The following is a 25,212-nucleotide window of genomic DNA, read 5'->3' as shown; positions in this document are numbered from 1 at the left end:
CCTGGAGGATAGTAGCTCTCGAGGACTGGAGCAGGGCATCCCTCTTTTAAATGTTTCACTGCTTCAACACACCTGAATCAAACTGAGGTTATTAGTGGGACTTGGTAGAACTCGACTGTGTGTTCAGGACGTAATTCAGCCATCTGATTTAGTAATTTAAGCAAGAATCAATTAATCCATGAAATGTCTCAAAATGGAAAATAACCCTTAACCCTACTGAGAAACCCGAGCTGAAGGAAGCCGTTTTAACAACTGAATGGCTCTGCTTCTTTAAACCTATAAGCATGGTCAAAAATTGCACCAGATGGTTGGCAATGGGAGCCTTTTGGCCTACAGAGCTGTGAAAGCCATGAAGAAGATTAGATTTACCACAAGACTGAGGCAGTTCACCTCCAACCATGTTTGAACATCTCTGAGACAGTTTAACAAGTCCTGAACAAATACACAATTGTTTGCTGGAATAGGCAGATTGTGCTTTCCTTGTGATATTGTTTTTATTATTTTTGAACATAAAAATAATCAAATTAAACTTAGAATTTCTACTCTTGCATTTTTGACCACAAAAATGCTTGTATTTCAGTTTTATTACTATTTAAAAATGTAATAACCAACCACTTGTTTTTTTGTTTGTTATTCCTGGTTTCTACAACATGCATGGACCTGCTGGACAGCTGCATGCTTCAAATATTAAGGAACAGTACCTGTGAGGTAAAAAATATTTTTATCTTTATAGAAAGAAAGGCTTAAAAATAATGCACAAACTACAAAGAGCAAATTTAGATAAAGTTTGGTAATGAATGCAAAGAAATATTCCATGTTTCCAGTGATTGCTGATAATGCTCTGACACAACATTCATTTTTTACAATCTAATTGATCAAAACTATTTGTTTTTGTGAGCAAAAGGTTTAGCAAAAACAAAATGTATTTCAATTGTATCAAAAGCATTTAAAAAACAAATTACAGGTTTAAATCAGCCACAAGGTGACATAATGTATGATGTTCAAAACTGCTCACCAGCAAACATAAAATCATGTTCAAATAAATTAAAAACAGTGAAGCAAAACCACTTTATTTCTGTACAGTCATAATACCAAAAACAGTTCATAAGATTTAGTTACTGATGTTGGTAGATTCAAAAATTAAGCTCAAACCACTGGAACTGGAGATGGAAATTAGCTGGAAAAAAGTGATAATCTGGTGCGCTTCGCCTCTAAGCTTAGTGTTTTCTGTGCATGGTTCCAGATAAACAATGTAAACAAACAAACATGCTTTTTGCATTAGGACATGTCAATCTATTTCTACTGTTCCCACCTGCATCTACGGCCATCTTCATGCACTCTGCCGTGCATCAACAAACATTGAACCTTGTTGAATGTGATCTGGCTGGTAACATATTACTGCAGCATCTGAGTCTCATGTAAGGCTGGGACTGTAGGGTGCACAATCATGTGATTTGCTGGAAGAACCCCCCCACCTTTGCAGGCCTGCCCCTGACTGGCCTCTGCTAAGGCTGTATTTCCAGGAAAAGGGGCCTACAGGACCGGTCCGGCTGTGAGGCCTAGGCAGGGAGACATTGGCTCATTGAGAAAAACAAAAACAGAGAGGGGCGGTGGGAACACTCTCCCCTCTTACGTAACCCGGCCTTCATGACAGGGAGCCAGAGACGGAGAGAGAGAGCATAAAAAGAGAAACAAAAGTTCCTGGTCTTAATGCAAAGAAAAACCTGCCCATCCGCCTTTCCTCTCATCTAGCTCATAAAGACTGAATGCCTTCAACGCTGGAATTTTGGCAACACTGAAACCAGCAGCAGCTGCTTGCTGTTACACAATGTTTGCTGCTCCACAGACATGCTGCCACCACAGGCATGTGCAACACCAGCACCTCTGGATAAACACCCTGAATATTACAGTCTGATCCAGTAACTGCAACTCTGCTGTCTGGTATGTTGAGCAAAGCAACACAGCTTCTGTCACAGCACAAACATGCCCTTTAATCTGCTGGGTTTGGTTGTAAACTGTGTTTATGTTCATGGCATCTCCCTGTGGTGCTCTGCAGTGCCTCACTGTGGCTATAAAGGAAAACTGCTCAACCTTGCAAGGCGATTAGGTTCATAAAAGTCTCCCAGACAATATTTAAATGTAAATGTCTTGTTTTTTAATACTGCTGTTGACTTGCAGAGCACCTCTTAAGGATCACAATTACTTGCTGATCTTCCTATTGTTTTTGTCAGATTAAAAGTGAACACAGAAGAGCACAATTCTCCACCTAAACACTCAAGTTATTATAAAAATCCAAAGAATCTGTGTTTTTAAAGAATGAAAGTGAATAACACTGATCCTCTTGCTAGAATGCAAAATTTGCTGGAAAACATTGAACACTGGTGATCACATGTACATTACAGAAACGTTTATCTTTTCCACATTTTGTCATGTTGCAACCACACCAACTTCAGTGTATTTTAGTAGGATTTTATGTGTCAGATGAACACAAAGTAGTGTGTAAAAGTACAGTGAAAGGAACATGATGCATGGTTTTAAATAAAACAATTTTTTTTTTAAATCTGAAAAGTGTGGCAATGCACAACAATTATGCACAATTTACATAAAATCCAAATAAATAAATTCAGGTTTTTGGTTGTAATGTGGCAAAATGTGAAAAAAGTTCAAATGGTCTGATTACTTTTGAAAAGTGCTGTAAACAAGCAACACAATGAGCTCTGACAACACACCTGCACAACATGCTAAGGAGTCCCATGTCCATGCACTGACACGTCAAAGCTGTCCCATTCTGTTGCACTGAAATAAAGGAAAATGACTCTCTAACTTTTTGACTCATGTTATAATAAAGATACAGACAATACCAAAGAGATTATACAATATAGATTAGTAAAATATTCTTTATCACCACTGAAACGACAATAAACCTCAGAATAGACCCAGATATGGGTCATGTTGCTGTTAGCAGCTGATCCAATGATCCAAAGGTTGACTTTAGCATTCATCTGACTCAGGAGTCAAACTCCGGCTGCTCCTCTATCAGGATGGTCGAGTCGTTTTCTCTCTTAGAGCTCGGATCCAAGCAGGACACTCCCAGGGCTATCAGACACAGCCACACCTGCGGCACAGGAACACACACACAGGTCAAAGGTCATATCTGTCAGGTGAAGATCACAACGGGGGAGGAACACATTTCTAGTTTAAAGTGATCACGTAGTCACTGATTTGTATATATATATATATATATATATATATATATATATATATATATATATAGGGAGTATAATCAGTATAAATACTATGTAATGTTAGTGTTATTTACAGGATCTCCACTATGCATAAAAGTATAAAATAAACTACATGCTGATATATTCATACAAAACATTTTGTAAAAAGACATTTATTTAAATTTGAAAATTTGAGAAAATCTATGTAGAAAGCTGATTAATGCAAAATAATTATTGACTAAATCAAATGTGCTTTCTTGTCTATGGATGCAGAAAATGAGGTGAAATGGTTAAGATAAATGATACTGTTAACATCTGCTGGCAAAGCAGACCAAACTATCTCTAAGAAGTCATCAGAATATTTTAAATGTAACATTCTGAACAGAAGTTTATATTTACAGGAAAATCAATGAATCCACTCACCAAATAGCCCACAAATGTGAGGTATGCTAAGGAGAGGAAGGCAGCGAGCACGTAGAGCCACACGCTGTTCAGAGCAGTCACGTAGACCACCACAAAGTACATGTTGATGGCGCACACGCACACGATCACCAGCCCTCCTCCTATCTTAAACGTCCTGCAGAGAGACGAGCACAGGTATGATGAGGAGGGCACCGAACGGGTGGAGCAGCGGATGATTTAACCCTTGGTACGATGTTGGTCCCGATCCACTTACAGTCCATTGGCAAAGTCATTCATCAGAGACGGCAGACTGGTGAAGGTCAGGATGGGGATGAGGGCAAATGGAAGCTGGGAGAGAAGAAGAGTGGCGTGAGTTCTGTGGGAATAAAATCTGGCTCGCCAGCACAGGTGGTTGATGTAAAAAGACACTTTTTAATTTTAATTAGGACAAAGTTATCTATCCACTTTTTACAGTGTACGGTGCCGATCAATTTCCTAAAGAACCCACTGGGCGGCGCTGTAGCTACACAGGTCATAATTCACATTGGGGAAATAAATCTGAAAATACATAATTTGTTTCCCTCTTTGGCATATATTGTTTAGTCAGAAAATCTCTTTGTATTGTGTTTTAAAGGTCACCAGTCCATCACAGAGACAACCAGGCAGGCATACACTCACTCATAAGGGCAGTTTTAAAGAGACTAACTAACCCAACAGTTGTGTTTTTAAACTGTGGGAGGAAGCTGGTGTACCTGGAGAGAACCCATGCATGCACAAAGAAAAAGTACAAACTACATGCAGAAAGACCCCAGGCTGAGATTCGAACCCAGGACCTTCTTGGTGTTAATACCTGTTCTAACATGTATACCAACGGAACAATTATTTTATATTTTACACAATAAACTTATCAAAAGCTAGGACTTCACGGATCACAGATTCACAGGTATAAAACCATCATATTTTCAGCTTTTTTCCTTTCCAGAAGCAGCAACGGCTCATTTCCAAATATGATGTCAGAAAATATAAATATAATATACAGAGCCTTGCTAAAGCATTCACACCCTTTGAACCTTTTCACATTAAATCACATTACAACCACAAAACCTCAGTGCATTTAATTAGGGTATTATGAGATAGACCAACACAAAGTAGTGCATAACTGTAAAGTGTTGCCAGGTTTTTTAACTTTTTACAAATAAAAACAAGTTACCCATTTCTGTTCTGCCCCCTTTACTCTGACACCCATAAATAAAAGCCAGTGTCCCACGCTTCAGATTTCTATCAGAGCACTGTTTAAATTTGTAAAGTATGGTACAGCTGCACAGAGAGCATTAATGGGAGAAGCAGCCAAGAGGCCATGGTTACTCTGGAGGAGTTGCTTAGATCCACAGCTCATGTGGGAGAATCTGTTGACAACTATGTTCCTTAAATCATTGATACACTCAAGTTATCCTCTGTTAATATTTTAAATTCATTAAAGAATTCAACAATAAGATCCAAACCTAGGTAATGTTACCTGTATTTACTTCACTTTTTCTCTTAATTGTAAAACACCTAGAAGAGATAACTGGATCCAGCTGAACCAGTGTGAGTCAACCTGTCTAACCTGCATGCTCTGGAGAACGTTGAGGAAGTCGTTCATGCCCGTCAGGTGCCGCACATCCTTGAAAATGGCCACCAGCAGGGTAGGAGTGATGGCGAGGGAGCGGGTCAGCAACACCCGAGCAAAACGCGACCAACGCAGGTTCAGGAAACCCTGAGAACAAGCATCATGCATCATCAACAAGTCAAAAGCGCTTACAAGGTGCAGCTTTAGATGATAAATTACACAGGAGTGTTAAAGATGCCAGAAGACATCTAAAGTAAATCTATCTTGTATATGTCTGTGTGTTTGTGTTCCTCATCCCCCTCAGCTGACCTCCATGACAAACTGGCCAGAGTATGTTCCAGTCATGGTGGAGCTCTGACCTGCTGCAAGAATCCCAATGGCCCATATGTAGAGCGCTGCTGGGCCAAAGAAGCAACCCAGAACCACCCCCTATTGCAAACATGCACACAGTAAGAACAGTCAATAAAACAGAGCCCATAACACAAACTAAGACAACTGACCCTACTGTACTGATGTACTGCTGTACGTGACTGAAAAAATGAAAAACGCACCCCTTTGTAGATATCAACCTCCAGAGTTTTGTTGTTCAGTGGGAACAGCTGGGGATAAGGCATGCCTGACTGGTTGCAGACGTTATACTGATAAAATAAAACATCAAAAACATTTAAGAGAACATCTTGATATGAAGCAGTTATTAGATGATGAGAGGTCTGCAGAGGTACTCACCACCTCAATGTTTGAGCGCTGGTAGAACGCCTCAGCAAAGACGGCGACCACAAACACATTGATGAGGAACGAGACAAACAGGGCAATACCCGACTCGATGAAGAAATATTTGTTAGCCTCTTTTACTTCTTTCTTCTTGGAGCGATCCACTTCTCGAGACTTTAAAGTACATTTGGACACTGATTACAGGTTTCACAGGGCTGATTAAAGACTGACTTTGGTCACTGTCTGACCTTCACGAGAGCAGAGTGGAGGTAGATGTTGTGAGGCATGATGACGGCGCCCACGACACCGACAGCCTGAGTGAGCTGAACGGGCCCGCAGCCCTCACAGTAGGGCACAAACATCCCCTTTAGCAGCTGGCCTTGGTCAGGAGCCACCATCACGTACTGCAGCAGCAGAGAAACTGCATTAACTTCAGAAGTATGGGCAAATATTTCTCATATTTACAGTAGAAGCAGTATGAATTCACAGCATAATCATACTTAAAAGGCAACAAAGTTTAGAAGGATGAGGCATATTAGCGGCATTGTTAATGAGAAGAAAAGAAACAAGCTTGAATTACTTAAGAGAGAAAAGTCTTTGTACATTTAGGAAATTGTTTATTGAAATATAAAATAAACAGTGGGGTACCACAAGGCTCAGTTTTAGGTCCCAAAATTTTGTTGCCTATATATTTATTATTAGGACATATGGCATTGAAGTTCACTGCTACACTGATAACACAGTTCTATACTGCAGCGTCTCTCTGCAGGTTTTAGTTAATGAAATCGACCCTCAATGCCAAATAACCCCTCAGACCAAGTCAAACCACTGTTCAACTGCTGACTTCCCAGGATGCCTGGGAGGTCAGCATTCCCAGGCATCATTCATTTGCTTCATAGAAGCCATTTCATTCAAATTTAGTTTTCACAGACCACATTAAAGATGTTGCAAAGAATTCCTTTTTAGTACCTGAAGAACATAACCTGAGTACAAGCATTTCTTACTATATCCAGTATAGAAACACTAATACAAGCTTTTATGTGTACATGTAACATGCAGAATTGGTTACTGTGCTTTTGGCTTTCTAGTCTTTGTAAGAGAGTATTGTCTTGCCACAGTTAGTTCAAAATTCAGCCCCACACTGCTGATGAGGACCAAGATACATGTCAGATGTATGCAAATGACACAATTAGATACTTACAGGCAAAAGAAACAAGCAATTGGCTGCAGAAGAAAAGTGATCTGTACTGGGTAAGATCTCTGAGTAGTTTGTAAATAATGCTTGCATCTCAGTGGCGATAAGATGTGGGGACAGATGTAGGAATGAGTTTATTAGAGGGATAACTCAGGTTGAGCACCTTGGAGAGAATGGAAGGTGAGGGTGAGATGTTTTGGACATGTGGAGAGGAGAGGGCTATATTAGAGAAAGGATATTGAACATGAAGCTGCCAGGAAAACAGGAAGACCACAGAGAAGGTTTATGGATGTTGTGCAATTAAATATACAGAGGATTCATGCTACAGATGAGGATGTTAGGTAAAGTACCACTTTAAACACACTGGGCTTATGATCAGTTACAGAAAACAACACAAATTTGTGTTTTTACACATTTATTCAATGGAATTGATTGGCTGATAAATTGAAACCAGTACCTCATATCCAAATGTTATGGCCATAATGGTAATAAGCAAACCAAAAAAGGCTTCCAGCCTTCTTAAGCCTGCAGAAAAATATACAAGAAGACTTAACTTACTCCTCTTGGTCTGGTGTATAACTTGTGTTTTAGTGTAATATGATAAAAGCTTTAACAATGTCTGAAGATGTTATGTGACGTACCGTACTTATCCAGGAAAAGGAAAAAAAAGGTGTCTATGATCGTGATGAGTACACCGGCCCAGAGGGGGATCCTGTCGTGAAAACACACAGCAGAAATGGTAACAACCATAGCAGCTCCGTTTTTATTTTTCAGCACCTATCGACCTGCGATGTTGTCTCTGTATACTACACCTGCCAGAGGACAGGAGGTTGAACGCGATCGCACAACCAATGACCTCTTGCATGTCAGAGCCAATGATCGCCAGCTCCACCATCAACCACAAGATGATTCTAGGCACCTTCAGGGAGAAGACACCACAGTCATCAGGTCGTGTTCATTTATGAAAGCAGCAACTTTCAGGAGCATCACAAAACAGAGATAAAAACCAAGACCTGAAGTAAACAGGAAGGCAAGACTTCACTTTTTGTTTTTAAAAGTCTTTGCAGAGATTTTAATCAACTTGAAATATTTCCCTCATCTGGTCAAGGCTTTAAAATGATAACGTTACATGTATGATAGGCTAATATTTTACATGTTTACATTATGCACCCAATATGCTCTTGTTTTTGTAATGTTTTTTGCTGCAGATGTAGATAAAAAAGTGTTAGATGGGCGTGGCGCTGCTGATGTAGGGGTTTAAGCGTGCGACCCATGTATGGAGACATTAGTCCTGGACGCAGGCTGTCGCTGGATCGAATCCCGGCAATGTGTCCTGGACACTCTTTCACCATCTCCTATCTGCTTACTATTGAAAAATTATAAAATAAAGGCCACTAGTGCTGCAAAAAGACATTAAAATGTGTTAAACAATAGGAGCTGATCATTGTGTATTTTTAATCATCTTCTAACAAACTGTCTAGTTTTTATTTTGTACCAAACGCTACATGATGACAATTAATATGTTGATTGGTGCATGATTTAAAGATCTACATATTTTTTTAAGATATTATTTTGTTAAAAAGTATAATGGTCAACTAGTGTTTTGACTATGAATGTGGTTCAGATTTATTTTTTAGGTTTAATCCGGGTGAACTGAACTTTGAACTAGTTTTTAATAAGGGTTGGAGGACGCTTGGACTGCCCCTCGTTTTGTATCAGATGCCCTAGTATAAAAGGCTGTTCAGGGGCAGCAACAGTTGGGTCTCCTCCTCAGATACAAGAGGAGAGAAGATCATTTTTAAAGCTGAATTAAAAATATCTCCTGCTGGATATTTCATTCAGTTACTTTGGGTGTTTTAGGCTTCAGCTGTCATGGGCTCAAACTTTAATCCAAGGATTACAGCGACTCTGTCAGCAGCCCTGGAAAAGCAATAAACCTTTTTAGACCTCTCTGTCAGATACCTCAGCTCCTCACATGCCCCCTGCTGATGCTTTGTGTCTGATGCAAACCCCAGATGAAAACACTAAGCGTAACAGCTAAGGCTGAGGATGTTTGGGTATGTCTCACTGTGGGGTACTGGCGGTTGCAGACTTCTGCCAGATGCATCCCGGTGACCACGCCCAGCCGAGCCGCCAGCCGCTGCAGCAGCAGGCCGATGATGGTGGCCAACAGCAGCACCCAGAGGAGCTGATGGGATGAGAGGAGAGAAAGTGTCTGTTAGTCCAGTAGCATAACAGAACCTGCAGCTGTAGATCAAACCATCTAAACATGAGAAAATACAACATTTACAGTCTATGACATAAAAACTAATGTTATAATTGCATTCCATAACCCTTCTTCTTATTGACATGAAGAATAAATGTATAATTTCACTTTTATTATGCTACATTTTTACCATCTACATCTTTTAAACATAACTTCGCACTGCATCATCCTGGAAAATATATCATCATGTTTAGTTTATTTCCACATTTCCTATGTTTCTGCATCTTTAGCAAATAACAGAGAATTAGGGTCAAAAGTTGAAATAATGAAAAAAAGTCAAAATGGTGATAAAAAGTCGAAATAATGAGAAAAAGTTGAAATTATTCAAAAAAGGTAATTATAAAAAGAGAAAATAATAATTAAAGACTGAAAGAATTATATCAACAAAGTCAGAAAGACACTGACATAAATCCCTGGGACAGCCTGTCTTGTGAAAATGAGCTTAAAACGTTTTACTTTAGAATAACATTTAATAACAAAGACATTTTTTCTCTTAGCATATAAACATCCCGTGGATGCAATGTTTTGGAAGAAATTGGCAGTTTCAGCACTACACCTTTCCTACAAGATATTATTTCCACTTTATTCTCAATATTTTGACTTTAATTACAAAATGGAATTTGAGTTTTTTTCTTAACATGTCAACTTTTCTCTAGGAATCTTAATTTTGGCTCTATTCTTGTTATTTCAACTTTATTCTGAAATGGTAAAAATAACAAAAAACACCCACCATTTTCTGACCCTTACACTCCTTCGTAGGCAAAAGCAGACTTTTAACTATAAAGATTTTCTAGCTGAATGTCCTAAATGAGAAAAAAAGATTCTAGAAAATACTCTGCATTCATGTCTCTCTCTGCTGAGCAGCTGTTGCACGTCTGAACTCAGTGATATAGTTTAATTTTAAAGAGTAAAGTTCACTTGTGCTGCATTTTCAGTTATATTTAGACAGGACTGAGATTCTCTCAATCCTGCAAGACAGACAGTGCTGCAAGACTGACCTGCAGAATTGACAGCCCTAAAGGACAAATACCAAAACAGTTCTGGTTTTAGAGTGAGGGAAAGTGACTTGATCAGCCAGAACATTTAAATTAATACTGCACATCCTGTCATGTTTGCTAACAGGATGTTTGGAGGCTAATGAGGATCATTACAGAGCCAGATCCGGGTCTGATTGGTTTGGATCAGGAGGGTCTGGTCATAACTGTTGGGGAGGCTGCTGCCATCACTGTGAGCATCCTTTACTTGCAGTAAAACTTATGGTTTCCTAGCAGAGATGGAAGAATAACAAAATTATAAACGTTGTTTATTTTACCTGTCAGTGATTGTTGCAGATACCTGGTCAAAGAGAACAAGCTGCAGGAATACAGTTTGTTTTAGTTTCTAAAGCCCCTTTTCTGCTAGTGCCTACTCGGCTTGACTTGAGTCGACTTGAATCGGTTTTTAGGGTTTTCCATTAGGTACTGGTACTTGGTAATGAACCGAACTGAGCTGAGCCGAGCCGAGCCAAGCAAAACCGAGCTGAGCCGAGCTGATACTAATAGAAAAGAGCCTTAGGTTAGATGTGTTTGTGTTATTTATGTCACTAACTACCATTGGTGTCAGTAATTAAAAAACAATTCATGTGCATTGTGGTTTTGACCATATTTGGACATTTTATCAATACAGAGAGGTTCAAGTAATGTGAACAAACTATAAATACTGAAGAAAATAACTTAGCAAAAGGTAATAAAAAAAAGGGAAATAAGTGGGAAATAAATTAGGACACCCCTACATTCTTTCCCACCTAAAATGGATAATAGTCTGCAAGTAGAGAAAGTTCATAACATCTGCCACGATGCAGATGCTGTCTAAGGAAGTTTAATCTGAATGCAGAGGGCAAGATGCTAAAAGAGGTCCCCTAAACCCCTAAGATGTCAGCATGGGACCTACAGCAGGCTTCTGCTCATGGTGGGTTGAACATGCACGCCGCAGGAAGAAACTACACCGGTTTAACTTTTATAAAAACATGAAGGCCAGACTGAAGTTCATACAACGGAGTATTACTGCGACTTGGAGAAATAGAAATGAGGAGAAAGTATTTTTTGTTGCTCACCTATTTCAAGATTTAAGTTGAAATCATGAGGAAAAAGTTTAAATTACAAGAAAAAAAGTTTAAATGATGAAGAAAAAAAATTGAAAAAGGTTATCCACAATAAAGTCAAAATGATACTACTGCAAAGACTTGTGAAAATCATGCCTTACAACGATTTAGTATCTTAGACTATGATTTAATACCAAAAAGTATTTCTCTTTTAGCATATAAAGATCTTGTGAAGGCATACTTAGCCATCCAGCTGCTTACCAAGCCTGCTCAGATACAACACAGACGTTTCAGCATTCTGACTTTTCAATAATATATTATTTCCAACTTACTCTCATAAATATTACTTTAATCATGAAACAGAGTTTCAAGTTTTTATCAACATTTCATGTTTTTGTCAGCATTTTGACTTTTTGAAATCTAATTTTAACAGGGGCTGCACAGTGGCGCAGTTGGCAACACTGTTGCCTTGCAGCAAGAAGGTCCTGGGTTTGATTCCCGGCCAGGGGTCTTTCTGCATGGAGTTTGCATGTTCTCCCCGTGCATGCGTGGGTTCTCACCGGGTACTCCGGCTTCCTCCCACAGTCCAAAGACATGCCTGTTAGGTTAATTTGTCACTCTAAATTGCCCTTAGGTGTATGAATGAGTGTGTGCGTGGTTGTTTGTGTGTTGCCCTGCGATGGACTGGTGACCTGTCCAGGGTGTACCCTGCCTCTCGCCCATAGACTGCTGGAGATAGGCACCAACTCCCCCGCGACCCACTATAAAATAAGCAGTAGAAAATGACTGACTAATTTTAACTTTAGAAAGAAAAACAACTTCACCATTTTTCATGCATGTGACCATAAAAGTCCTTCATAGGTTAGCCATAGAGAACGTAGACAGAGACCAGAAAAACGTTCTGTGGACAGATGAGTCTGTAACTCTTAATTGCCCTTGGTAGTGTGTGTGTGTGTGTGTGTGTGTCTGTCCATACTTTGTCTCAGTGTTGGCCCTGTGATCAAGTCAGCGTGTAGTCTGCCTCCCACTAATTAACCGAAAGTAAAAAACTGAAATATGGCAGTTGTTTTAAATCAGCAGGATGCTCATTTTATACTGGTCCCACCATTTCTTAATGCTTTCTTTAGGCTTCAGAATATATTATAATAAATTGTACAGTCCCGTTGACATGATTTCTCAACAGATTTCGGTTTCCTATTAGCAGTGATTGTGATGCCTTGAGACTCTTGTCTTTTTTCTCATGCTCAGTAAAAGTTTTTGGACAGGAATCTCTCTGCTGCAACGTAATCGTCAGATTAATTAAATTAAACATTGTGTGGAAACCCAGATGCTAGCGTCACAGGCACTGAGGTTTGCTTTATTACATCTGGCAGGACTTAGAAATTTAGATATGAACAGGAGCAGTTCAGTTACAGCATGCCAACTTTTACCTGTGTTCTGAGAAAAGATGTATTTAATTGTTTTTTCAAGTGTTTAATAAAAAACTAATCATCCACACAGACGTGAGAAAATATCTGACAAATAAGAATAAAATTTAGTGTTTTGACATTAACTGAATTCACTTTATTTATAGGTTTAAATTTCTGAATTTTTAAGAAATAAAAATCTTGCAATTCTGTTTAATTCTTGTTTTGACTCAGATGGTGACTGATTTATTGTTGATTAAATGTTCTGGATGTAAATGGCTGGTTTGGATCACCAAACTATAATCATAGGCAAAAGTTATTTTACTTTACTTTAACCATCTTTTCACCACTGAATGCTTAGCTGCCTTTTTCTGATTTTGTTAAAATACCAAAGCAAAAACTAAGCAGGATGTTTGTTACCTTAAATCCAGCTTTAGATCCTGACTGCAAGTCCGACTCAATGTTTCCCGGGTCCAGGTAGGCGATACTCATCAGAAACCCGGGTCCAGTGAAAGCCCAGAGTTTACGCAGACTAAACGCCCTCTATAGGAGGCAGAAATACAAGCTGTAAAGCCAGTAACACTAGTCTGAAATTGAATAAACAAAAAGAACTAGTACAGCTTTAGATCACCTCAGTGTCCTCCTCAGGAACAGGAACCCTCTGCTCAAAGTACGTAGTTGGAGCCGGTTCATTATTATGTTTCTGGATGAAAACTGAGGGTGCAAATGGTCCTCTGTGAGTGTGTGTGGTCTGGATTACTGTTTTCTCCTGGTTTTTCCCAGAGTCATCTGCTGAAACATCATGACATTCATTGGAAAGTCCACACAACATTGCAACATAAAAAGTGTCCAGGAATCATAAGCTGGAAATCAGTGCATTTAAATATTGACAATGTACTAACATGCAGAGACTTCAGCTATTTGGTCACAAAATGACATTTAGGTGTCTGGTCCTGTTATTATTATATTCATAGCCTTACAGGTATTTATTTCCTGAGATCTTTCTGTTTTTTTGCTTTATTTTTATCCTTGTGTGATGCAAAAAAATTTCATACAGTCTCACATGTAATATGAAGTCAAAACAAGAAAAATAAATATATTCGGGTTGTGAGAAAAGTTGTGGTGTTGGATCAAACGCAGGCATGAGGTAGGCAGGATGTTATGCCAAACAAAGCAGGAGACAAGAGGATAGAAGAAAATTATTCCATTATTACCTGCTGAATGACATTATACAATGCCTTGTAATAGTAAACAGAGTCCACCTGTGCATGATTTACTTTCAGTTTAAAACCAGCTGTTGTCTGAAGGCCTCAGAGGTTTCTTAAAGAACAACCAACATCATGAAGACCAAGGAACAAAGCAGACAGGTCAGGGAGAAGGTTGTGGAGAAGTTAAAAGTAGGGTTAGATTATAAAACCGTACCCCAATCTTTGAACATCTAACAAGCTCTTTTCAATTCCTCATCTGAACACGGAGAGAGGATGGACCAACAGCAGACCTACCAATACATGGACATCCACCTGAGCTGACAGGCTGGACAATGCAGCTCCTCCAGGGTTACCATGTCCAAAAGACCCACGTTAACTCTGGAGAAACTGCAGTGATCCACAGTTCAGTTGGAAGAATCTGTAAACAGGAAAGTTGCTAGTTTTGCAAGTCTTGTCTTGTGTGGTTCTACATTGCGTTGCCGTGGGTGGGCATACGATCCACTTTTCACCTTTTGACTTGCAGGAAATTATAAAACCATGAATCCTTCTCCTTCAGTTTACAACTATGCATGAATTACTTTGTGATGATGATGATGTGAAATCCTTGTAAACTGTGAAAAGGTTAAAAAAATATGAATATAATACTTCTGCAAGGCCTTGCATACACTAGGAGGAATGATTTCTAGAAAAGTGTCAGAAAACACAAAGCAGTTGAGCAAAAAAAGTTGCAAGTAAGTAAGTAAAACTTTATTTATTTAGCACCTCTAAAGACACAAAAATCACAAAGTACTTCACAATAAACTAATACAACAGTCCAAGAGCCAACAAAGCATAAAAACTAAGAGAAATTAATGAAAAGCACATTTAAAAAGAAGTGTTTTTAACCTTCTTTTAAAAGAGACCACAGAGTTCACCGATCTCAAGTCCAAAGGTCCTAGAGTCGGGAATATGAGCAGAAATATCAACAGCTTTGATTTGGTTTGGAGGAAAAAGAAAGAGCCCGTTAAACCCAGAAAGCCTCTGAAGGTGTATCACGTAGTGGAAGTGACACACCTTCAAGATAAGTTCAGGATTTGTATCCCTTAAAATAAAAATCCTCACCTTGTTGACCCGACAGTTCTGGTTCCTGTTCCAGGGGAACGATGGGAGGCAGAGAGGAAATGTGGATGTTCTCAGGCAGGGGGTTTCTGGCTGGAAGCAAGGGTGTAATTAAACTGGATTTAAACCATTAATAAAAAATCACTGTAGACACAAAACAAAACCTTGCACAAACAAGGAACCATGGGAAAACACTTTCATCTTATCTGTTCAGTCAGTAAAAAGATCTGGATTACTGGATCAGAACATTGTCTGGGCAAAGACTTCCACAACTATTATTTATCCTTGTTAATCGTCACCAGTTATTGTACTTATAATAGAAAATAAAAGCCTACATGCAAAGTTAAATGTGGCAAATCAGGATGTTAATTAGCTTTAATACTAAATATGTTTTTGTTGATTACGTTGGTTTGTGATTGTTTTGCTGTCTTAGTTTTTCTAGATTTTTAATTTCCAGAACTTTTAAAGGCAACAGTTATACTCATTGTAATCTATAAATAAACCCAACATTTTGGTCTTATTTAGGTTATTAAATCAAACCAGTATAAGTATTAAGTAATAAGTAAATTTTTAAGAAAAGAAACAGTTGGGGTTTCGTAATGCTAAGACTGAGCAGCTGCTACTCTATGTGTTGATATAACGTTATTGGTTTCGTTCAGATCTGCAGTTCAATTAGATTTCAAAGCCCCAAACCACAGGATGGATTAAAAGTGAGGTGTCTGATCTGAGTCTTGAACCATGAACTCCTTTCGATGGAGAGAAACAGAGGCTCCACCTCGAGCTGCAACCCGTGGAGGAAGCTCATTTTAGCCTTTTACCTGCTAGTTCTTGCCCATTGGGTCATGAGAGTTCTGGCTTTCAGCTCAGCTTTTTCTGCGAATCTCCACTACGATAGACCAGCGTCCATCAACACCACAAACAGGATCAGTAACAAGAAGCAGCTCTGGTGGGACTGGGTAGAAGCTCCATTTTGTACTGAGAATGCGGAAACACTCTTTTTTTTGGTTTTAAAAAGACAAGAAATCCTGAAGAAGCGTCTCAGACACATGAAACGCTTAAGAAACTTCCCACAGCATGATTTTGGGGAAAAGGTGGAAAGCTGTCTTCAGATTCAGAGTCAAAGTCTACTGAACCCTTCAGCGTTTCAGAGAGTGTAAAGATCTGTTCCACTGGATGAAAGGATGAAAGCCATCCTCCTGAAGCCACGGTCAATAATCTGTGAAGTCCTCATTTCTGTCACTCTGGACCAAACTTCCCAGTGAAACTGAGACAAACCTGAAAAGAAGTGTAGAAAGGGACTCGCATTGTTCTGCTTCTGCAGCGCAAGCTATCAAGAAACAATTGAAGGAATTTAAAGAAACTTCAGTGTTTAAAGGACAAGGGCTTGAGTCTGATCTGGACAAACACGATCTCCAGCCACTCAGTAAGTACTGCATCGAGTACATGAACCTCATGGAGCAGGGATTATTCATGTCCTTGATGACTTCTCTGGACTTCTCTGTGCAACTGGCACAGTGGTAATGTGGACTGGTAGGGTTCCTGGCATTTTCTGAAAGAACACCAGCAGTCCCTAACCTTGCCATTAAGTTCTGCATAAAGCTGCGAAGAACCCCATTCATTTATATCAGCATCCGTGGCAACAGGGATAGATCTAAAGCATGTATGACAGTGGGCCCTGAGGAGGCGACTAATCTGTCAATGAGCCTCAAAGCTGGACTCTGATGAAATCAGAGCTTACTTCTTCTTCCATGATGGCAGCAGTTATTCAAAAATGTACTGCATAACATTTGGATCAACATCTTCTGCCTTCAAGGTCACATGTTTCCTAGAAATATGCATTTTTCAACAAGACATTAAAAAAGAAGGCTTGAAAAAGAAAGGACAGGGCTGACCTGTCCTCAACAGAGAACAGTAGGAGAAACATGAGAGAAAGATGTCAACTGTGGCACCTTAAGATGTGTTTCCTGGAGAGATAGGGACAAAGTAACACCTGAAAAACTAGACTGCCTGATGTTCTCAGTGTTTAAAGATGTTTTGAGTGATTTAGGAAGGAGTTTAAATATAAACATCAGCTGTGTACGCTTTACGTGTTTCAGTGGTTTGGGAATATTTTTGCAGGTCTGAATTGCAGCTCTAGTTGTGTATTACTAAATGAAATTATCCTGAGAGCTTGCTAGGTGGCAAGTAAATGAGAAGAATTGTTTTGTTTCTTCCTTCTGTCAGAATAGCCACATACTTGATCTCACAGCTACACCTTGCTGTGGCTGCATCTCCCGTCAATGTTCTGGGAGACTGAAGTTACCCAAACTGGTGCATTTATGAAGAACTCTTCAGGTTTGAATGAGACATGTTGTCATTTCAGGGCCACATCTGAGGTTGAAATAAATCACTTCTGTATTTATCATAGAGAAAGGCTGAAATTTAAAGGGACTACCGGTGCACATTGGTTTGCACTTGTGACTAAAACCTATCAGCACTTTTTGAGACCCTTAAGCCTACTTCATGTTGTCATACAGGTTCTTTTTCGGATATTATAATTAATTTGATGATGTGAAACATTTAAGAGTGACAAAGAAACAAAAATGAGAATAAAATCGGACACCTTTAACAGCACTGTACTGTTACTATAGGAAGAGGTGCACACCTCAACGTTGTCTAAGGTATCTTCACATCACAATAAAAATATGAACAAGAACATATAAGATAAACACACATCACACATTTTAATGGCTTTAAACTGAGAAAAAGATTTTTTTAATATTTGGCTGGTCCATTTTTTTTTTCACCACAAAGTGATAAACAGCTTGCATTTCCATTTTTAATAAAAAGTGAGAAAAAAATCAACCAATTTTGTTTTCATTAGCTTAAAGTTTTCTGATGCCAACATCTGGTTAACAAAACATATTAAAGACCATAAGCTCACATCTACCTCGGCTTCAGGAGGAACAGTGTGGTTTTCGTCCCGGCCGTGGAACACTGGACCAGCTCTATACCCTCTACAGGGTACTCGAGGGTTCATGGAGTTTGCCCAACCGGTCCACATGTGTTTTGTGGACCTGGAGAAAGCATTCGACTGTGTCCCTCGTGATGCCCTGTGGGGGGTGCTCCAGGAGTATGGCATCGGTGGCTCTTTATTAGGGGCCATCCGGTCCCTGTACGAGCGGAGCAGGAGTTTGGTTCGCATTGCCGGCACTAAGTAGGACCTGTTCGCGGTGCATGTTGGACTCCGGCAGGGCTGCCCTTTGTCACCGGTCTTGTTCATAACTTTTATGGACAGGATTTCTAGGCGCAGCCAAGGGCCACAGGGGGTCTGGTTTGGGGACCAATGGATTTCATCTCTTCTTTCTGCAGATTACCTGGTCCTGCTGGCCCCCTCTAGCCAAGACCTACGGCATGCGCTGTGGTGGTTCGCAGCCGAGTGCGAAGTGGCTGGGATGAGGATCAGCTCCTCCAAGTCCAAGGCCATGGTTCTGGACCGGAAAAGGGTGGCTTGTCCTCTTCAGGTTGGAGAGGAGTTCCTGCCTCAAGTGGAGGAGTTTAAGTATCTCGGAGTCTTGTTCACGAGTGAGGGAAGAATGGAGCGGGAGATCGACAGACGGATCGGTGCGGCTGCCACAGTAATGGGGGCGCTGTGCCGGTCCGTTGTGGTGAAGAGAGAGCTGAGCCGAAAAGCAAAGTTCTCAATTTACTGGTCGGTCTACGTTCCTACCCTCACCTATGGCCATGAACTTTGGGTCATGACCGAAAGAACGAGATCCCGGATACAAGCGGCTGAAATGAGCTTCCTCCGTAGGGTGGCCGGGCACTCCCTTAGAGATAGGGTGAGGAGCTCGGCCATCTGGGAGGGACTCGGAGTAGAGCTGCTGCTCCTCCACATCGAGAGGAGCCAGTTGAGGTGGCTCGGGCATCTATACCGGATGCCTCCTGGACACCTTCCTCTGGAGGTGTTCCAGGCACGTCCCACCGGGAGGAGGCCCAGGGGACGGCGCAGGACACGCTGGAGGGACTATGTCTCTCAGCTGGCCTGGGAACGCCTTGGGCTCCCCCTGGAGGAACTGGAGAAAGGTGTCTGGAGAGAAGGACGTCTGGGCGTCTCTGCTGAGTCTGCTGCCCCCGCTACCCGGTCCCGGATAAGCGGAAGACGACGAGTACGAGCTCCCATCTAAAGCTTTGCTGAGCTTAAAATACAAAAACTTTTTAGTTTCTTATTTAATTTGCCCAGGAAGCATTCAGATCAGATTCTTACATTTTATTAGAATTTATTATTTCAGTAGCATTTACACAGGCTTAGAAGTGTCGAACCCTCATTCAACACAGTGACGTCACGGAGGGAACATTAATTTCCAAGTTGAGGTTTTGATGTGTCAGTTATATAAATAACTGACACATATATATATATAAATATCCCAGAAACATAACAGAGTCAAGTTACTGTAAAACCTGCATCTTTTGTCATTTTGCATTCAGTTTAATAAATGTATATTCTTATAACAAATACAGTGGCAACAAATACATTTCTTCATACACTTCAATAATATCAACTCAGTTACAATTACGCTGTCATGTGACTGTTTAAGATTTACTCTAGCTTTATGGAGCCATGGAAACGCATTTTCTGCACTGGACAGCAAACCGCTGACTATCTTACTGGAAGTCAGTGTGAACTTCGTCACCCAATCAATTCCGGTTGTAAATGTTTAAAAATCAACTAAAAACAGGAAGAAGATTTCCCGTAAAGAACAGAACAGTCGATTCAGTGTGACTGAGTTTAATTAAACTCACCTGAGCGCCGGTAGGAGAACATCTTGTACCGCGTAAGTTTGTCAGAACTTTCCCATGAGTAGAACCGAGGTTCAGAGCGGTCTCCGGTGAAATGCGCGACTCTCTGGCTTGACGCGGCGCAGGTAGATCAGCAGGTGTTGAACTTACCCAACCGGTGAAGGAGGAGGAAACCGCCGGAGGGCAAAGGTAAACAGGACGGCCAGACTTTTCTGTGCCAGTTTCTCCTGTTCCCACCGTGTGACCCGGTCCGGTTCATACGCTCAACCCGACTGGGCTGATCCTGGATCAGTGGAAGGAAGATTAGAAGATTTTTTTTTTTTTTACTCCTGTTAAGGAAAAGTAAAAATCATAATTAAAACATAATGATGCATTTAATAAATTAACATCTGAGACCAGGTCAGAATATAAAGACGTAATGCCCCTGATATCAGTTATTTTCAGTTCATCTGCATTCAATCAGTCAATCCATTCAAGCGGTGTGAATACTTTTGAAAGGGAATGTCAGTCAAATGCGATCTTTAGTTTGCTCCTTTCAAACAAAAGTCTCAGCAAAACACAAAGAAAAGATTAAAGTTTATGTCAACGTAGGCATTTTAGAGCAGCACCCACATTCCATGAATGCTTTTGTGCACCACGTTCCTGCAAATAGTCCTATAAGAAAACACAAAAAGTCTAAATCCTCAGCTATTATTATAACTATGCTGGTTATTATTCCAAATATTAACTGGAGAGGTTTGTTACCTAACTGTCTTCTTTACTGGTTGAAACTGCAACATATTACTGTAACACAGTCATATATTTACTATACAACATCCATATTTACCCAAAATCATGTGTGAATCTGGTACCAAGAATAAATCCTGTTTCAAACATCCCGTGTTAATTTAATACAGACAATTTATTATCTAAATAAAAACACGCACCTTTAATATTTATTTTATAAACAGAGAGATCTCTAAAAAAGAGAGTTTTGCAAGATGTTTTTCCCACTTATATAATTTGTAATAGCAGTACCATCAATAAACTGCCTCTTGGTTTTGTTTTTGTTCGTTTTGCATTTATGCAACTTTTATTTGTTTTATTAATTATATTATTTGTGTATGTATTTTTTTTTTTCAAGAAATTTTACACCAATACAATCTGGAAACACTGATTTAATGTTTTTTTCTGCAAATTATTACTCTTCAAGGATGTTCAGTTGGTCGGTTTAGTTTTGTAGAAAGAAAATAAAATCCCAGATATGACACCAAAATATTTAAATCAGGAGCCAGAAATATATCTCAATCAATAAATAAGTAATACTCAAGTAATCAAAGTTTTTTTTCAGATCAAGCAAAATAAAAAAAATACATAATTCCCCTTTAATCTGCATTTCTAAAAGAAATACTTTGCAGACCTTACCAAAGGTGTCGCATCTAGCTCATAGAAGACAGAAACAGGAGTCATTGTTAGTATCTGAATAATAAGTTAATTTGCTGGAAGAAAGGGGAGTTACATCCAGAAAAGAAAAACTACACCCATCATTAGCATCTAAACAGAAGAAAACAAGGTTCCAGTACACTAAAGAGGATGGACTGAGGAAGAGGGGATGAAAATGGGTTTCAGTGATGAATCCTGAGCCTGCATTGACTGAAGAGATCATAATGGGACATTTTTCTGGTGCCATCCTAATGAAACATATAGAGATGTGTTAAGAAATACAGCACATTTCCACACTCAGTGATGATCTGGAGTTGCGTGTTAGTTAAAGCAGCAGTGCAGAGGGTAGTCCTTACCTCCACACAAAATTGCTAGGTGGATATTTTCTTCTCTCATCAATCCAAGTTTGGTTGATGAACAAGTTAACAGTCACGAAAAACAGTCACGTTTAAATTTGTTTGGCCTATGATATCATAATTTATTTTTTTGATGTTCATCTTGTACATGAACTAGTGTTGAATCCAATCTTTATAATTGTTATATATGTTTTCATTTATAACTATCCTCAGGATGTCTTTCTTGCAGCAGAAAAATTGGTGTTTTTCTGTCCTACAAAAGAATGTTCTGATGATGCTGATTATAATAGAAGCGACCACTAGGGGGCGACAAATTCCACACGATTCACGGATGTGAGCAGCCATTGTGCTCATTTCTCCTCGTTGTAGATTAAAGCCAGATAGACAGTGCTGCCAAACTTTGGAAACCAAATATTCAGGCCTCTGATTAACACAATGAATTAATTGTTTCTCCTTCACTCTGTTGTTACTCTGACCTCGTTTTACATTTCCAAACGTCAGGAATTTCAAACGGGAAAGTGGTGCAATAACTTACAAACGTTTATATATCAGAATGTGGGCACTGGGCAGCAGGTTATAATCTTCTGATATGAACAGAAACCCAGGCTTACTCTCTGCGAGAATTAGCATAAAACCAGTGACTGCTGGACTGACTTTTGAGACTCGTACTGACAATTTCTGTTGCATCATCCAGGGGCCAAAGCTTTTATTTAAATGTTTTAACAGCTTCTAGATTGATTGACAAACATTTTGTGTAATCTTCTCTTTTCCACTTGAACCTCTGACTTGTAGTTTTATTATCAAAAAGCATCAAGAAGGAGATGCATTGCCCTAAAAAATACTTGCAGTTGTTGAAGGGGTTGAATTTTAAAACCTTGTCTGGTATCTGGTCAAAAATGCATGTTATCCATTGTTCCTAGTTATAATAAAAAAGAGACAGAGGACACCAGTCCATCACAGGATAAACGTGTAACAAACAGGATAAATAGAAAGGCTGGTTGACCTTACAGAGTGTACATGCTTTTGGACAGTAGGAGGAACTGGAGTACCTTCAAAAAAACTACAAACCCACAGATAGAACATGAAAACGAAAAAACCCAAAAAAGCTGTGGCTCGGATTGAAACTCAAGACCCCCTGAACCAGTCTTGAGTTCTTTTTTATTTTTGCGGCTCTAGTGGCCTTTGTTTCAAAGTACACAGACAGGAAATGGGCAGAGATAGAAGGGGGGTTAGACATGCAGCAAAGGTCCCGGGGTCAGAAATCAAACCCCGGGTGGCTGCGTCGAGGACTCTGAACGCTGTACAGCTACACCACGCACTGCACCCTGGTCTTGAGTTTTTGAGCTCATGGATATGTATGCTGTAATTCTCATCCAGAGAAATTATTTATACTTAATGGCCACTTTATGAGGTAAACCTTGACAGTGGGCCACTTTGATAACATCATACTGTTGGTGCAGATTTTCTCAGCTGAACAATGATGAGGTGAAATTCCTGTTCCACTACATTCCAAAGTGGCTGAGATCTGGTGACTCATTGTCATGTGTCAGAAACCAGCTTGAGGTGATTTGAGCTTTGAGACGTGGTCCATTATCCTGCTGGAAGTATCCATCAAATATGAGTACACTGGTCATACAGGACATGTCCAGCAGCAATACACAGACAGGCTGTGGTGGTTAAACAATGCTCAGCTGGTACTAAGGGTCCCAAAGTGTGCCAAGAAAATATCTCTAAACCGTTACTTCACCACTACCAGCCTGGACCATTGATATAAGCAGAGTGGATCCATGTTTTTATGTTGTTTTCAACCCAACCATCTGACTGATGCAGCTGAAATTGAGACTCATCAGACTAGACAATGTTTTTCAGACCTGTTAGGGTCCAGTTTTGGTGAGCCTGTGCGAATTGTAGCCTAAGTTTTCTTAGCTGACTGGAGCAGGACCCACTGTGGTCTTCTGCTGCTGTAGCGCATTTGCTTCAACCTTTGAGGTGTTGTGCAATCAGAGATGGTATTCTGCATACAGCTTGTAACAAGAGGTAATTGGGGACCAGTATGTTCATTCTCCTATGATGTCTGATATCAGCAAGACATTTTCATCTTGGCAATTTCTGCTCACTGGATATTTTCTCTTCCTCTGACCTATAAATCCCATTTTAACAGAGGTTTCTGAAGCAGTCAGACCATCTTGCAACCGTGCCACGTTTAATGGATGGATTTTAACAGCAGAAGACAACACTGGATACAACTCCTGTCACTGGGGCTACAACTCACACAGACCTAATCAAAAAGAGGCAATAACAGATTGTAAAAAACTGTCCTGATCCAATGAGTCTCAGTTTCAGCTGTAACTTTTAGATGGTCAGAAACAACAACCATTGAGCCATCCTGCCTTGTCTCAACAGTTCAGGCTGGTAGAGGTGGTGTAATGCTGTTGGAATATGTGCTTTGCACAATTTTGACCCCTTCCTACTAACTGAGCATTGTTGAAACACCATGGCCTACCTGAATATTATCGCTGACCATGTCCTTCATGACCACAGTCACCAAACCTTTCAACCTGGTTTCTTCAACATGACAGTGAGTTTACTGTACTTCAATGGCCTCTACAGTTAGCAGATCTCAGTCCAATGGAGCATATTTACAATGTGTTTGACCAGGAGATTTGCATTATGCACAATAAGCCGACAAATCTGCAGCAAACTTGTGATGCTGCTTTTAGGTAAATATGGACCAAAATCTCTGAGGAATCTTGCTGACACCTTGTTGAATCAATGCATGAAGAACCAAGGCAGTTCTGAAGGCAAAATGGGTGTCCAACCTGGTACCAGTAAACTGTAACCAATAAACTGGCCAGTGATTGTATGTTTTATTTTGAAAATATAGAAAATAAACTCACTGACAAAAATAAGTTCAGTACCCAGGATGAAGGGTCCAAATTGTGCATAATTTGGCTCACATGCAGGTGTACAAAGAGCTGAGATGTTTAGAATGGTCACCAGAGGGCAGTGGTATCATGAAACTATTATCAGGCTGATTCGTAAGATTTAGTTGGTACAGTTAGAGCTGTTCATCAGACACAAAGATCCATTAGTAAGGATGGTTGTACTGTGCATGGCATGGTATGTGGGAAAGAGTCTCTAGAAGTAGAATGGGAGGCAGATCCTTTAGTTATCAGGCTCCTCTCCTGTGGAACCAGCTCCCAGTTTTAGTCCGTGAGGCAGACACCCTGTCTACTTTTAAGGCTAGGCTTAAAACTTTCCTTTTTGGTAAAGCTTATAGTTAGAGTGGCTTAGGTTATCCTGAGCTATCTCTGTAGTTATGCTGCTATATGCTTAGGCTGCTGGAGGACATAATGACCACTTTCACTCTCTCTCAACAACTTAATGTTCACCCTCTACCTATGATCCACATGGCCCTGTCTTTCAGTGTTTAACCCTATTTTTCTCCTAGACATA

General features: G+C 39.9%; 1 protein-coding gene across 3 annotated transcripts; it reads right to left on the bottom strand.

Moving 5' to 3' along the window:
- Positions 1-469: 469 nt before the first annotated feature.
- On the bottom strand, positions 470-20,354 carry LOC124872461 (natural resistance-associated macrophage protein 2-like). Of its 3 annotated transcripts, XR_007039307.1 has the most exons (17): positions 19,982-20,354; positions 15,203-15,292; positions 13,525-13,685; positions 13,314-13,436; positions 9,210-9,329; positions 7,954-8,060; positions 7,783-7,853; positions 7,599-7,666; positions 6,195-6,350; positions 5,962-6,120; positions 5,787-5,873; positions 5,545-5,664; positions 5,233-5,382; positions 3,901-3,974; positions 3,648-3,801; positions 2,925-3,115; positions 470-2,796 (listed from the first exon to the last, which is right to left on the bottom strand). XR_007039307.1 is itself a non-coding variant. In XM_047372537.1 (16 exons), the coding sequence occupies exons 1-16, from the start codon at positions 20,001-20,003 to the stop codon at positions 3,008-3,010; spliced, it is 1,770 nt and encodes a 589-aa protein (XP_047228493.1). In that variant the 5' UTR covers positions 20,004-20,354; the 3' UTR covers positions 470-3,007. The 3 variants fall into 3 exon arrangements, 2 of the variants coding, with proteins under 2 accessions (XP_047228493.1, XP_047228617.1); XM_047372537.1 differs by having other exon boundaries at positions 470-3,115; XM_047372661.1 differs by having other exon boundaries at positions 470-3,115; positions 13,525-13,682; positions 19,982-20,353.
- Between the last annotated feature and the right edge of the window lie 4,858 nt (positions 20,355-25,212).

Source organism: Girardinichthys multiradiatus, chromosome 1 (genome assembly GCF_021462225.1).
Source record: "Girardinichthys multiradiatus isolate DD_20200921_A chromosome 1, DD_fGirMul_XY1, whole genome shotgun sequence".
Taxonomy (NCBI): domain Eukaryota; kingdom Metazoa; phylum Chordata; class Actinopteri; order Cyprinodontiformes; family Goodeidae; genus Girardinichthys; species Girardinichthys multiradiatus.
This window is presented reverse-complemented; position numbering and strand designations above follow the sequence as displayed.

Coding starts and splice junctions, on each gene's coding strand:
- LOC124872461 (XM_047372537.1), bottom strand. CDS start 20,003: ATGTTCTCCTACCGGCGCTCAG. Junction 13,686..15,202: donor AGAACTGTCGGGTCAACAAG/GTGAGGATTTTT, acceptor ATGATGTTTCAG/CAGATGACTCTGGGAAAAAC. Junction 13,437..13,524: donor TTCCTGAGGAGGACACTGAG/GTGATCTAAAGC, acceptor TGCCTCCTATAG/AGGGCGTTTAGTCTGCGTAA.